This window comes from Stenella coeruleoalba (genome assembly GCF_951394435.1).
Source record: "Stenella coeruleoalba genome assembly, chromosome: 9".
Taxonomy (NCBI): Eukaryota; Metazoa; Chordata; class Mammalia; order Artiodactyla; family Delphinidae; genus Stenella; species Stenella coeruleoalba.
In genome coordinates this window covers 30325738-30340130 of record NC_137155.1, presented here as the reverse complement: position 1 = coordinate 30340130, position 14393 = coordinate 30325738, and the positions used below count along the sequence as shown (strand labels likewise).

At 41.4% G+C, this 14393-nt stretch overlaps 1 protein-coding gene across 5 annotated transcripts in view; it reads left to right on the top strand.

The window, feature by feature from the left end:
- The first annotated feature begins 658 nt into the window (after positions 1 to 658).
- MALSU1 (mitochondrial assembly of ribosomal large subunit 1) overlaps positions 659 to 14393 on the top strand; it is a 29341-nt gene continuing 15606 nt past the window's right edge. For all 5 annotated transcript variants that reach the window (XM_079931041.1, XM_079931037.1, XM_079931038.1 and 2 more), the window contains exons 1-2: positions 659 to 983; positions 2778 to 2956. In XM_079931041.1, the coding sequence (XP_079787167.1) occupies positions 728 to 983; positions 2778 to 2956 (435 nt within the window). In that variant the 5' untranslated portion in view covers positions 659 to 727. The remainder of the gene's footprint in view (positions 984 to 2777; positions 2957 to 14393) is intronic.

The window sequence follows — 14393 nt, the reverse complement described above, 5'->3', positions numbered from 1 at the left end:
GTCATTTTTCCTCCCTGGGTCTCTTTCAGCTCTCACATCCTAGGATTCAATACTGTAACTGCAACTCAGCATTCCTTATTCTCACCGAGGTGAGCGCCACAGCGCAGTCCATTAGCATAAAATAACTCCATTCGGGGAGTGTCCCTGAAGGGCTGACCTACTAAGAACGTTTTCCAAATGGTCCTTAATCTCTGCCTCCCACCCAACCCCCGCCCAGGATAACAGATGTTCCTCATGGGATTTCAAATTTGCAAGGGAATCTTGACAACTTCTTTGGTAATGGGCTATGTCCTAATTCCAGTCTAATCAACAGAAGCAACTTCCGTACTTTCAGCTTTAGGTGCTGTGGAGAGAACAGATAAAAACAAAAAATTCTGCCTTCATGCTGTTTACATTCCAGTGAACGGAGACATCAAGGAAAAATAAGAACAATTCAAGGAAGACACAACGCGTCAGTATGGTGCAGGGGAACGCAAGGCGTGTAGTGAAATCCTAGTCCTTTGACGCCTACAAAACCTAATCCCGAATCCCTAAATTCTTCCGGGTCACTGTCGGGTTACCCTCCTCCTCCCACTCCGCCCACGGCCCCACCTTCTGGCCCTGGCCACGCCCACGCTCCTGACGTCAATTTTCCAAGCCCTGCCGCGTTGACCTGGCCTATGGTAAGCCGCAGGCCCGCTCGAGCCCCATTAAGCCCCGCCTCGTGAGTCGACGCGTGGCGACGGCGATGGGGTCGCGGGGCTGCGTGGCGCTGCGGCTCGGGGTGCTCCTGTGGCGCCGGGCCTTCTCCCCGGGAGCGTGGCCCGCGGCGGCCGCGGGACTCAGGCTTCGGCTGCTGTCCGTGGGGCGGCTTCCGGTGGGACCGACGCTCGGCAAGGTCTGCCCGGTCCCCGACCGAGCGCGCGGCCTGCACGGCGGGCCGGGCCTGGAGGAGCGGGCGGAGGGAACAGCCGGCGAGGGGCGCCCGGAGTCAGGCACCGGAGGTACGGGCGAGGAGGAGGGAGCCGGGTCCCAGCTAAAGAGGCTGAGTTCCTCTCTTTTTGCATTTCTCATGGGGTCACAAAACTCCTACAGAGCAGAACTGGAAGGGACTGCAAAGGTTGTCGGCACCAACTTTGCATTTCACAGTGAGGTCAAGAGACGGACTGAAGTCTCCCAAACCCCAGGCGTCTGTCCGAACGGCCACGTCGGACCCCTGGCATCACCACCTCACCGTCCTCATCCCCCTTCACACTTTGTCTAGGGTTCCGAGAAATGGACTTGTCGAGAATGTTGGGGCTTGAGGATTCTGAGGAAGAGCCAGGGTCTGGGGGCTCAGGGGTGCGTAAGAAGCGCTAATAGGAGATGGGGCCAAGTTAAGAGCCTCTAAGTACTGTAAGCTTTTAGAAACTTGAGAGGTGGTAAACAGATCACACCTGTGAAAGGATGTAGTATGAGAGGGAGAGGTTAGCCACTAGGGCCCTGGGAGTCAGCTTTAGAACTGAAGAGAGCTGTTAAGTCCACAGGCTCTTATACACCACGGTGAAGAGCTGAATATCTAAATCTCTAGAGGAAAAACAAAAAACGGTTTTCACAGATAACAGTTGTTACATGAACCCAACTGGCATTGTAAGAAAACCTCGAGAGTTCAAAATGAGAATTGCTGTTAAAATTTTAACCCTCCGATTGGTAGATTTGGGGCCACACACTTACTCAGCTAGTTGTCAGTTTCTCTCTCAAATGAAGGTTGTGGACAGATACTACCCAAGAGCCCTTCCAGTTCACAGTTCTAGTTCTGTGACCCTTTGTGGCTGGAATTCAATTTAATGTGCCCCAAAATATTACCACCTCCCCAAATTGTGCTCCAGTTTTCCTCCCCTTTTAAAAATTATTATATTAACCATTATTATTATTTTATTTTATGTTTTTTGGCTGTGTTGGGTCTTTGTTGCTCTGCATGGGCTTTCTCTAGTTGCAGCGAGCGGGGGCTGCTCTTCGCTGTGGTGCGCGGCATTCTCACTGCGGTGGCCTCCCCTGTTGCAGAGCACGGGCTCTAGGCACGCGGCCCTCAGTAGCTGTGCCACGCAGGCCCAGCAGCCGTGGCGCGCAGGCTCAGCAGTTGTGGTGCACAGGCTTAGTTGCTCCAAAGCATGTGGGATCTTCCCGGACCAGGGCTCGAACCCGTGTCCCCTGCATTGGCAGGTGGATTCTTAACCACTGAGCCACCAGGGAATTCCCGTTTTCCTCTCTTTGATTTTTTTTTTTTTTTTTTTTTTTTTTTTTGCGGTACGCGGCCCTCTCACTGTTGTGGTCTCTCCCGTTGCGGAGCACAGACTCCCGGTGCGCAGGCTCAGTGGCCATGGCCCACGGGCCCAGCCTCTCCGCGGCATGCGGGATCTTCCCAGACCGGGGCACGAACCCGTGTCCCCTGCATCGGCAGGCGGACTCTCAACCACTATGCCACCAGGGAAGCCCTCCTCTCTTTGAATAGCAGTTCTCTGCTTGAGCTGTGTTACTCATTTCCTCAGGTACTAGAACAGAAAGCCGTCGTTGCTGATGTCTGGTTCTACTTGCATGTGCTAATAGGAAAGGATGTGTGTGGTGGCTGTCTGTGACCTGTGCACCCTTCCCATAAGTTGAGCAGTGCTGTATGAAAACAGTGCCCAGCTTCAACTTCCAGGAGGCCTAAACACCTTCATGGAGGGATGGTTTCGCTGTCAGCTGCCCGCATCTCTGGGTGCATATCGTGTCTGTCTTTACTTGGCCACCTGACAAAAGCAGATCTTTGTGCATTTCAGATCATACTGGTCCCAAGTTTGACATCGATATGCTGGTTTCACTTCTGAGGCAAGAAAATGCCAGAGACATTTGTGTCATCAAGGTTCCTCCAGAAATGAAATATACAGATTACTTTGTAATTGGTAGTGGAACTTCTACTCGACACTTACATGCCATGGCCTACTACATTGTGAAAATGGTAGGATGCTTTCTTTTTCTTTGGAACCTTTAACTTAATGGAATAGTGTCAATGCATCAGGCGGAAGAGCAGCATTTAAAAACTAAACCCTAAGATTATATAAGAAGCCCAGATTTTTAGAATTTGCATGAGTGTTTTATGTTCTTTGATAGTGAACGTTATGGGGACCAATATCTAGCCTTAGTGGGTCAAGATATTTTACATTCTTGTCTCTTGTGACAAGAAAAATAATACAAAAAAAAAAATTACCTGAGGCAGGCTGGAAGACAGTATAACCCAGAGGGATTTCTAGAGCAAAACTGTCCAATGTGACACCCACTAGCCCCATGTGGCTATGTAATTATAAAATAAAACTAAAAATTCAGTTCTTCAGTTGTACTAGCCACATTTCAGGTGCTTGGTGGCCACATGTGGCTAATGGCTACCATACTGGACACAAATATAAAACATTTCCATAGTTGCAGAAACTTCTATTGGATAGTGCTGGCCTAGAGTTTAATTCAAATGTTTGAGCATGTCCAGTGTTCCCAGGCACGGTGCTGGGTATTGGGAAAAATGAAATGATTTAGTTCTTACCCTCCAAATTCACAGGTCTAGTTGAGGAAAGAGAAGGAAGCTCATTTTCCAACTAGACTGAATAGGAATCAGAATGAGGAAGAAAACGTACTTGGAAGCTGATTCTGATACCACTCTAGAGGGGAACATACTTCTTTCACCCTGTTGAAAATTGGTCAGAGAGGGAACAGTTAAGACCAAAAGAATAGCTGGGATTGCCTAGAGAAGGGTGGTAAAATAAGGGGCTGAGAACAAAACCCTGGTGCAACATGGCAGAACAAAGGCAGAACAAACAAAGAGGGGGTAGTTGGAGAGTAAGAGAACTAGGGGGGCATGGAGAAGTTAAAAGGCAGGATCCTAGGGTCTCTGTCAGATGTAATAGTAAGACAGAGTAAGTATGACTTAGAAGTGACCATTGGACTTGGAGATATAAAAAGATGAGAGATTTTTCAGAAAAAGTTTCTGTGGAAGAGCAAGGGAGGGGAATAGAAATTCCTTTTGCAAAAATTTTAGATGAGGGAGAAAAATGCAAGGTCAAGAAAGTTTTGTTCTTGTTTATGGTAAAATATCCGTTACAAAACTGAACAGTTTAGCCATTTTTAGGTGTACAGTTAAGTGATGTTAATTACATTCACATTGTTGTGCAACCATTACCACTATCCATCTCCAGAACGTTTTTCTTTTTTCATCTTGCAAAAAACTCTGTACACATTAAACAATAACTTCCCATTCTTCCTTCCCCCAGCCTCTGGTGTCCCCCATACTGCTTTCTGTCTCTGTGAATTTGACTACACTAATAAGTACCTCCTTGAGTGGAATCATACTCTAATTTTCCTTTTGTGACTGGCTTATTTCACTTAGCATAATATTTTTCAAGGTTCATCTGTGTTGTAGCATGTGTCAGAATTTCCTTCTTTTAAGACTGATTATTTCAGTGTATGTATATACCACATTTTATCTTATTCACCCATTGGTGGGCATTTGGGTTGCTTCCACCTTTTGGCTATTGTGAATAATGCTGCTATAAACACGAGTGTAGAAATACCTGTTCAGATCCCTGCTTTTAATTTCATAAGTGGAATTGCCAGATCATGGTAATTCTGTGTTTAATTTTTTGAGGAACCATCACACTTTTACACAGTAGTTGCACCACTTTACATTCCCACCAGCAGTGCACAAGGGTTCCAATTTTTCTACGTCCTTACCAGTTGTTATTTTCTGGTTTGTTGATAATATTGATAGTAATCCTAATGAGAGTGAAGTGGTACCTTGTTGTGCTTTTGATTTGCATTTCCCTAAATTAGTGATGTTGAACATCTTTTCTCATGGTTATTAGCCATTTGTGTATATTCGGAGAAATGCCTATTCAGGTCCTTTGCCCATGTTTTAATCGAGTTTTTTTTTTTATTTTTTATTGTGAAGTTGTAGGAGTTCTCTGTATATTCTGGATATAAATCCCGTATCATCTATGTGATTTGCAAATATTTTCTCCCATTCTGTAGGTTGCCTTCTTACTCTGTTCATTGTGTCCTTTAATGCACCAAAGTTTTAAATTTTTCTCCTGCTGCCTTTGGTCTCATATCCAAGAAATCATTGTGAAATCCAATGTCATGAAGCTTTTCTACTGTGTTTTGTTTTTCTTTTTTTTGGATTACTTTATGTTTTTATTTTTTTGAATTTTAGAATTTTATTTTTTTATACAGCAGGTTCTTATTAGTTATCCATTTTATACATATTAGTGTATATATGTAAAACCCAATCTCCCAATTCATCACACCACCACCTGCCCCCTCCACATTCCCCCCTTGGTGTCCATACGTTTGTTCTCTACATCTGTCTCTATTTCTGCCCTGCAAACCAGTTCATCTGTACCATTTTTCTAGATTCCACATATATGTGTTAATATGCAATATTTGTTTTTCTCTTTCTGACTTACTTCACTCTGTATGACAGTCTCTAGATCCATCCATGTCTCTACAAATGACCCAATTTTGTTCCTCTGTATGGCTGAGTAATATTCCATTGTATATATGTACCACATCTTCTTTATGCATTCGTCTGTTCATGAGCAATTAGATTGCTTCCATGTCCTGGCTATTGTCAGTAGTGCTGTAATGAACATTGGGGTGTATGTGTCTTTTTGAATTATGGTTTTCTCTGGGAATATGCCCGGTAGTGGGATTGCTGGGTCATATGGTAATTCTATTTTTAGTTTTTAAGGAACCTCCATACTGTTCTCCATAATGACTGTATCAATTTACATTCCCACTAACACTGCAAGTGGGTTCCCTTTTCTCCACACCCTCTCCAGCATTTGTTTTTTGTAGATTTTCTGATAATGCCCATTATAACCAAAGTGAGGTGATACCTCATTGTAGTTTTGATTTGCATTTCTCTAAAAATTAGTGATGTTTAAACATCTTTTCATGTGCTTCTTGGCCATCTGTATGTCTTCTTTGGAGAAATGTCTATTTAGGTCTTCTGCCCATTTTTGAATTGGGTTGTTTGTATTTTTAATATTGAGCTGCATGAGTTGTTTATATATTTTGGAGATTAATCCTTTCTCCGTTGATTCGTTTGCAAATATTTTTTCGCATTCTGAGGGTTGTCTTTTCGTCTTGCTTGTAGTTTCCTTTGCTTTGCAAAAGCTTTTAAGTTTCATTAAGTCCTATTTGTTTATTTTTGTTTTTATTTCCATTACTTTAGGAGGTGGATCAAAAGAGATCTTGCTGTGATTTATGTCAGAGAGCGTTCTTCCTATGTTTTCCTCTAAGAGTTTTATAGTGTCCACTCTTACATTTAGGTCTCTAATCCATTTTGAGTTTATTTTTGTGTATGGTGTTAGGGAGTGTTCTAATTTCATTCTTTTACATGTAGCTGTCCAGTCTTCCCAGCACCACTTATTGAAGAGACTGCCTTTTCTCCATTGTATATCCTTGCCTCCTTTGTCATAGATTAGTTGACCACAGGTGCATGGGTTTATCTCTGGGCTTTCTATCCTGTTCCATTGATCTATATTTTTGTTTTTGTGCCAGTACCGTATGGTCTTGATTACTGTAGCTTTGTAGTATAGTCTGAAGGGAGTCTGATTCCTTCAGCTCCATTTTTTTCCCTCAAGACTGATTGCTTTGGCTATTCGGAGTCTTTTGTGTCTCCATACAGATTTTAAGATTTCTTGTTCTAGTTCTGTAAAAAATGCCATTGGTAATTTGATAGGGATTGCATTGAATCTGTAGATTGCTTTGGGTAGTATAGTGATTTTCACAATATTGATTCTTCCAATCCAAGAACATGGTATATCTCTCCATCTGTTTGTATCATCTTAATTTCTTTCATCAGTCTCTTATAGTTTTCTGCATACAGGTGTTTTGTCTCCCTAGTTAGGTTTATTCTGAGGGATTTTATTCTTTTTGTTGCAATGGTAAATGGGAGTGTTTCCTTAATTTCTCTTTCAGGTTTTTCATCATTAGTGTATAGGAATGCAAGAGATTTCTGTGCATTAATTTTGTATCCTGCAACTTTACCAGATTCATTGATTAGCTCTAGTAGTTTTCTGGTGGCATCTTTAGGATTCTCTATGTATTCTGCAAACAGAATTCTCATGTCTTCTGCAAACAGTGACAGTTTTACTTCTTCTTTTCCAAGTTGTATTCCTTTTATGTCTTTTTCTTCTCTGATTGCCATGGCTAGGACTTCCAAAACTATGTTGAATAATAGTGGTGAGAGTGGACATCCTTGTCTTGTTCCTGATCTTAGAGGAAATGCTTTCAGTTTTTCACCATTGAGAATGATGTTTGCTGTGGGTTTGTCATATATGGCCTTTATTATGTTGAGGTAGGTTCCCTCTATGCCCACTTTCTGGAGAGTTTTTATCATAAATGGGTGATGAATTTTGTCAAAAGCTTTTTCTGCATCTATTGTGATGATCATATGGTTTTTATTCTTCAATTTGTTAATATGCTATATCACATTGATTTGTGTATATTGAAGAATCCTTGCATCCCTGGGATAAATCCCACTTGATCATGGTGTATGGTCCTTTTAATGTGTTGTTGGATTCTGTTTGCTAGTATTTTGTTGAGGATTTTTGCGTCTATATTCGTCAGTGATATTGGTCTGTAATTTTCCTTTTTTGTAGTATCTTTGTCTGGTTTTGGTATCAGGGTGATGGTGGCCTCATAGAATGAGTTCGGGAGTGTTCCTTCCTCTCCAATTTTTTGGAAGAGTTTGAGACGGATGGGTGTTAGGTCTTCTCTAAATGTTTGATAGAATTCACCTGTGAAGCCATGTGGCCCTGGACTTTTGTTTGTTGGAAGATTTTTAATCACAGTTTCAATTTCATTACTTGTGATTGGTTTTTTCTTATTTTCTATTTCTTCCTAGTTCACTCTTGGAAGGTTATACCTTTCTAAGAATTTGTCAATTTCTTCCAGGTTGTCCAATTTATTGGCATAGAGTTGCTTGTAGTAGTTTCTCAGGATGGTTTGTATGTCTGTGGTGTCTGTTGCAACTTCTTTTTCATTTCTAAGTTTATTGATATGAGTCCTCTCCCTCTTTTTCTCCCTTTTTTTGGCTAGTGGTTTATCAATTTTGTTTACCTTCTCAAAGAACCAGCTTTTAGTTTTATTGATCTTTGCTATTGTTTTCTTTGTTTCTGTTTCATTTATTTCTGCTCTGAACTTTACGATTTCTTTCCTTCTGCTAACTTTGGGTTTTGTTTGTTCTTCTTTCTCTAGTTCCTTTAGGTGTAAGGTTAGTTTGAGATTTTTCTTGTTTCTTGAGGTAGGCTTGTATTGCTATAAACTTCCCTCTTAGAACTGCTTTTGCTGCATCCCATAGTCTTTGGATCTTCATGTTTTCGTTGTAATTTGTCTCTGGGTATTTTTTCATTTCCTCTTTGATTTCTTCAGTGATCTCTTAGTAACGTATTGTTTAGCCTCCATGTGTTTGTTTTTTACGTTTTTTTCCCAGTAATTGATTTCTAATCTCATAGCGTTGTGGTCAGAAAAGATGCTTGATATGATTTCAATTTTCTTAAATTTACTGGGGCTTGAATTGTGACCCAAGATGTGATCTATCCTGGAGAATTGTCCGTTTGCACTTGAGAAGAAAGTGTAATCTGCTGTTTTTGGATAGAATGTCCAAAAATATCAGTTAAATCTGTCTGGTCTATTGTGTCATTTAAAGCTTGTGTTTCCTTATTAATTTTCTGTTTGGATGATGTGTCCACTGGTTTAAGTGAGGTGTTAAAGTCCTGCACTATTTTTGTGTTACTGTCGATTTCTTCTTTTATAGCTGTTAGCAGTTGCTTTATGTATTGAGGTGCTCCTATGTTGGGTGCATATATATTTATAATTGTTATATCTTCTTCTTGTATTGATCCCTTGATCATTATGTAGTGTCCTTCCTTGTCTCTTATAACATTATTTTATTTTATTTTATTTTTTACCCCTTTATAACTGTATAGTGATCTTATTTGCCTCTTGTTAGTTTTAGCTTAAAGTCTGTTTTGTCAGATGTAAGTGTAGCTACCCCTCCTCTCTTTCTATTTTTATTTACATGGAATGTATTTTTCCATCACTTCACTTTCAGTCTATGTGTGTCTGTAAAGCTGAAGTGAATCTTTTGTAGGCAGCATATGGTTGAAATTTTTTTTTAACATCTTTATTGGAGTATAATTGCTTTACAATGGTGTGTTAGTTTCTGCTTTACAACAAAATGAATCAGTTATATATATACATATGTTCCCATATCTCATCCCTCTTGAGTCTCCCTCCCTCCCACCCTCCCTATCCCACCCCTCCAGGCGATCACAAAGCACCAAGCTGATCTCCCTGAGCTATGCGGCTGCTTCCCACTAGCTATCTACCTTACGTTTGGTAGTGTTTATATGTCCATGCCTCTCTTTCGCTTTGTCACAGCTTACCCTTCCCCCTCCCCAACATTCTTTATTTTAAAGTTTATTTTATCTGATATGAGTATTGCTATTCCAGGTTTCTTTTGATTCCCATTTGCATGGGATATCTTTTACCATCCCCTCACTTTTCACTCTGTATGTGTCCCTAGGTCTGAAGTGGGTCTCTTGTAGACAGCATATATATGGGTCTTGTTTTTGTATCCATTCAGCAAGCCTGTGTCTTTTGGTTGGAGCATTTAATCCATTCATGTTTAAGGTAATTATCGATATGTATGCTCCTATGACCATTTTCTTAATTGTTATGGGTTTGTTTTTGTAGGTCCTTTTCTTCTCTTGTGTTTCCCACTTAGAGAAGTTCCTTTAGCATTTGTTGTAGAGTTGGTTTGGTGGTGCTGAATTCTCTTTTGCTTCTCTGTAAAGCTTTTGATTTCTCCATCAAATCTGAATGAGATCCTTGCTGGGTAGAGTAATCTTGGTTGTAGGTTCTTCCCTTTCATCACTTGAAATATATCATGGCACTCCCTTCTGGCTTGTAGAGTTTCTGCTGAGAAATCAGCTGTTAACCTTATGGGAGTTCCCTTGTATGTTATTTGTCATTTTTCCCTTGTTGCTTTCAATAATTTTTCTTTGTCTTTAATTTTTGTCAGTTTGATTACTATGTGTCTCGGTGTGTTTCTGCTTCCTGGAACTCTCTGTGCTTCCTGGACTTGGGTGGCTATTTCCTTTCCCACGTTAGGGAAGTTTTCGACTATAATCTCTTCAAATATTTTCTCGGGTCCTTTCTGTCTCCTCCTTCTGGGACCCCAATGATGCGAATGTTGTTGCATTTAATGTTGTCCCAGAGGTCTCTTAGGCTGTCTTCATTTCTTTTCATTCTTTTTTCTTTATTCTGTTCCATGGCAGTGAATTTCACCATTCTGTCTTCCAGGTCACTTAGCTGTCTTCTGCCTCAGTTATTCTGCTATTGGTTCCTTCTAGTGTATTTTTCATTTCAGTTATTGTATTTTTTATCTCTGTTTGTTTGTTCTTTAATTCTTCTAGGTCTTTGTTAAACATCTCTTGCACCTTCTCGATCTTTGCCTCCATTCTTTTTCCGAGGTCCTGGATCATCTTCACTGTCATTATTCTGAATTCTTTTTCTGGAAGGTTGCCTCTCTCCACTTCATTTAGTTGTTTTTCTGGGAGTTTATCTTGTTCCTTCATCTGGTACATAGCCCTCTGCCTTTTCATCTTGTCTCTCTGTGGATGTGGTTTTTGTTCCACAGGCTGCAGGATTGTGGTTCTTCTTGCTTCTGCTGTCTGCCCTCTGGTGGATGAGGCTATCTAAGAGGCTTGTGCAAGTTTCCTGATGGGAGGGACTGGTGGTGGGTAGAGCTGGCTGTTGCTCTGGTGGGCAGAGCTCAGTAAAACTTTAATCCGCTTGTCTACTGATGGGTGGGGCTGATTTCCCTCCCTGTTGGCTGTTTGGCCTGAGGTGACCCAACACTGGAGCCCACCTGGCTCTTTGGTGGGGCTAATAGCAGACTCTGGGAGGGCTCACACCAAGGAATACTTCCCAGAACTTCTGCTGCCAGTGACCTTGTCCTCACGGTGAGCCACAGCCACCCCCTGCCTCTGCAGGGGACCCTCCAACACTAGCAGGTAGGTCTGATTCAGTGTCCTATGGGGTCACTGCTTCTTTCCCTGGGTCCCGATGCGCACACTACTTTGTGTGTGCCCTCCAAGAGTGGACTCTGTTTCCCCCAGTCGTGTTGGAGTCCTGCAATCAAATCCCACTAGCCTTCAAAGTCTGGTTCTCTAGGAATTCCTCCTCTTGTTGCCGGACCCCCAGGTTGGGAAGCCTGGCGTGGGGCTCAGAACCTTCACTCCAGTGGGTGTACTTCTGTGGTATAAGTGTTCACCAGTTTGTGAGTCACCAGCCAGCAGTTATAGGATTTATTTTATTGTGATTGTGCCCCTCCCACCATCTCATTGTGGCTTCTCCTTTGTCTTTGGTTGTGGGGTATCTTATTTGGTGAGTTCCAGTGTCTTCCTGTTGATGATTGTTCAGCAGTTAGTTGTGATTCTGGTGCTCTTGCAAGAGGGAGTGAGCGCACGTCCTTCTTCTTTGCCATCTTGAACCAATCTTATCCACTGTGTTTTCTTCTAAGAGTTTTATAGTTTTAGGTTTCGTGTTTGGGTCTTTGGTATTCAGTTAGTTTTTGTAGATGGTGTCAGGTAAAGACTCCAGCTTCATTCTCTTGCATGTAGATAATCTAGTTTTCCCAGCACCATTTGTTGAAAGGACTGCCTTTCCCTATTGAATGGACTTGGCACCCTTGTTGAAAAATCATTTGACCATATGGGCTCTTTGTTTTGTTCCAGTGGTCTATAAGTTTATCTTAATCACTGTTTTGATTACTGTAGCTTTGTAGTAAGTTTTTAAATCAGGAAACTTGAGATCTTCAACTGTGCTCTTCCCTTTCAGGATTGTTTTTGGCTATTTGGGGTCTCTTTAGATTACATATAAATTTTAGGATGGATTTTTCTATTTCTACAAAAAAAAGTCACTGATAGAGATTGAGTGTATTGAATCTGTAGATAAAGTATTAACGATATTGTGTTCCAATTCATGGATACAGATTATTGTATTTCAGTGTACGAGTCTTGCTTCCATGGTTATGTTTATTTCTAAGTATTTTATCCTTTTTGATTCTATTGTAAATAGAAATATTTTCTTTTTAAAAAAATTAATTTATTTATTGATGGCTGGGTTGGGTCTTCATTGCTGCACACAGCCTTCCTCTGGTTGCAGTGAGCGGGGGCTACTCTTCGTTGTGGTGTGTGGGCTTCTCATTGCAGTGGCTTCTCGTTGTGGAGCACAGGCTCTAGGCGCACGGGTTTCAGTAGCTGTGGCATGCAGGCTCAGTAGTTGTGGCTCACAGGCTCTAGAGCGCAGGCGCAGTAGTTGTGGTGCACAGGCTTAGTTGCTCTGTGGCACGTGGGATCTTCCGGGGCCAGGGCTCGAACCCGTGTCCCTTGCGTTGGCAGGCAGATTCTTAACCACTGCGCCACCAGGGAAGCCCTAGGGTTTTCTATGTATAAAGAGCATGTCATCTGCAAATTGAGACAATTTTATTTCTTCCTATCCAATTTTGTTACTTTTTTCTTTTGTTTTCCCTTGCTCTAATTGCCATGGCTAGAACTTCCAGTACTGTGTTGAGTAGAAGGTGGCAAAAGTGGGCATTCTTGTGTTGTTCCTGATCTGAGAGGAAAAACTTTCAGTTTTTTGCCATCAAGTATGATGATAGCTAATCTCCATGGGCTCTTCATGTATGGCCTTTATTACCTTAAGGTAGGTTTGGGTTTTTTTTGCTTATCTCTGTTGAGTTTTTATCATGAAAGGGTATTGAACTTTGTCAAATGCTTTTTCTGCATAAATTTGAAATGATCCTGTGGTTTTCGTCTTTCATTTTGTTAATGTGGTTTATTACATTGATTTTTTAAATTAATCAATCTATTTTTGGCTGTGTTGGGTCTTTGTTGCTGTGCGTGGGCTGTTTCTGGTAGTGGCAAGTGGGGGCTACTCTTTGTTGCAGTGTGCAGGCTTCTCATTGCGGTGGCTTCTCGTTGCGGAACACAGGCTCTAGGCACGTGGGCTTCAGTAGTTGTGGCACGTGGGCTCAGTAGTTGTGGCTCATGGGCTCTAGAGCATAGCCTCTCGTAGTTGTGGCGCACGGGGTTAGTTGCTCCATGGCATGTGGGATCTTGCCAGACAAGGGCTCGAACCCATGTCCCCTACATTGGCAGGTGGATTCCTAACCACTGTGCCACTAGGGAAGTCCCTACATTGGTTTTTTCATGTGGAATCATCCTTACGTTCCAGAAATAAATCCCATGTGGTGTTGATATATAATTTTTTGAATGCAGTATTGAATTAGGTTTGCTAGTATTTCATTCAGGAGTTTTCCATCAGTATTCATCAAGGATATTGGCCTGTAGTGTTTTCTTATAGGGTCTTTGTCTGGTCTTGGTATCAGGTTAATGCTACTCCCATAGAATAAGTTAGGAAGTGTTCCCGCCTCTTCAGTTTTTTGGAAGAGTTTTAGCAAAATTTGATGTGAGCTTATGTTTAAGTATTTGGTAGAATTCACCAGTGAAGAAGCTGTGTGGTCCAGGGCTTTTCTTTGTCGGGAGGTTTTTTTCCTTCCTTCTTCTCTGTGTGTTCTTTTCTCTATACCCCACCCTTTCGTTTGAGATACAGTTGTGTTGGGAGGTTTTTGATTAATGACTCAATCCTGTTGCTATTATTGAATAGGGCTATTCATACTTTCTGTTTCTTCATGATGCAGTCTTGATAGGTTGTGTGTTTCTAGGAATTTGTCCATTCTAGGTTTTCCAGTTTGTTGTGTCTCTAATGTCTTCTCACTCATTTCTGATTTTAGTTATCTGGGGGTTTATTGATCAATTTTGTTGATCTTTTTGAAAAATGAAATCTTGGTTTCATTGATTTTTGTCTATTTTGTTTTAATTTGGTCATTGACTTCTTCCTTCTGCCAGCTTTAAGTTTAATTTGTTCATTTCCTAGTTCTTTTTATTTTATAATATTTATTGGACTATAGTTGATTTACAATGTTGTGTTAGTTTCAGGTATACAGCAAAGTGAATCAGTTATACATACATCCACTCTTTTTTAGATTCCTTTCCCATATAGATCATTACAGAGTATTGTGTAGAGCTCCCTGTGCTATATACAGTAGGTCCTTATTAGTTATCTATTTCATATATAGTAGTGTGTATGTATCAATCCCAATCTCCCAATTTGTCCACCCCCGCCCACCCCCACCCCCCGCTTTTCCCCCCAGTAACCATAAGTTTGTCTTCTAAATCTATGACTCTATTTCTGCTTTGTAAATAAGTTCATTTGTACCATTTTTTTTTAGATTCCACATATAAGCGATATCATGATACTTGTCTTTGTCTGAC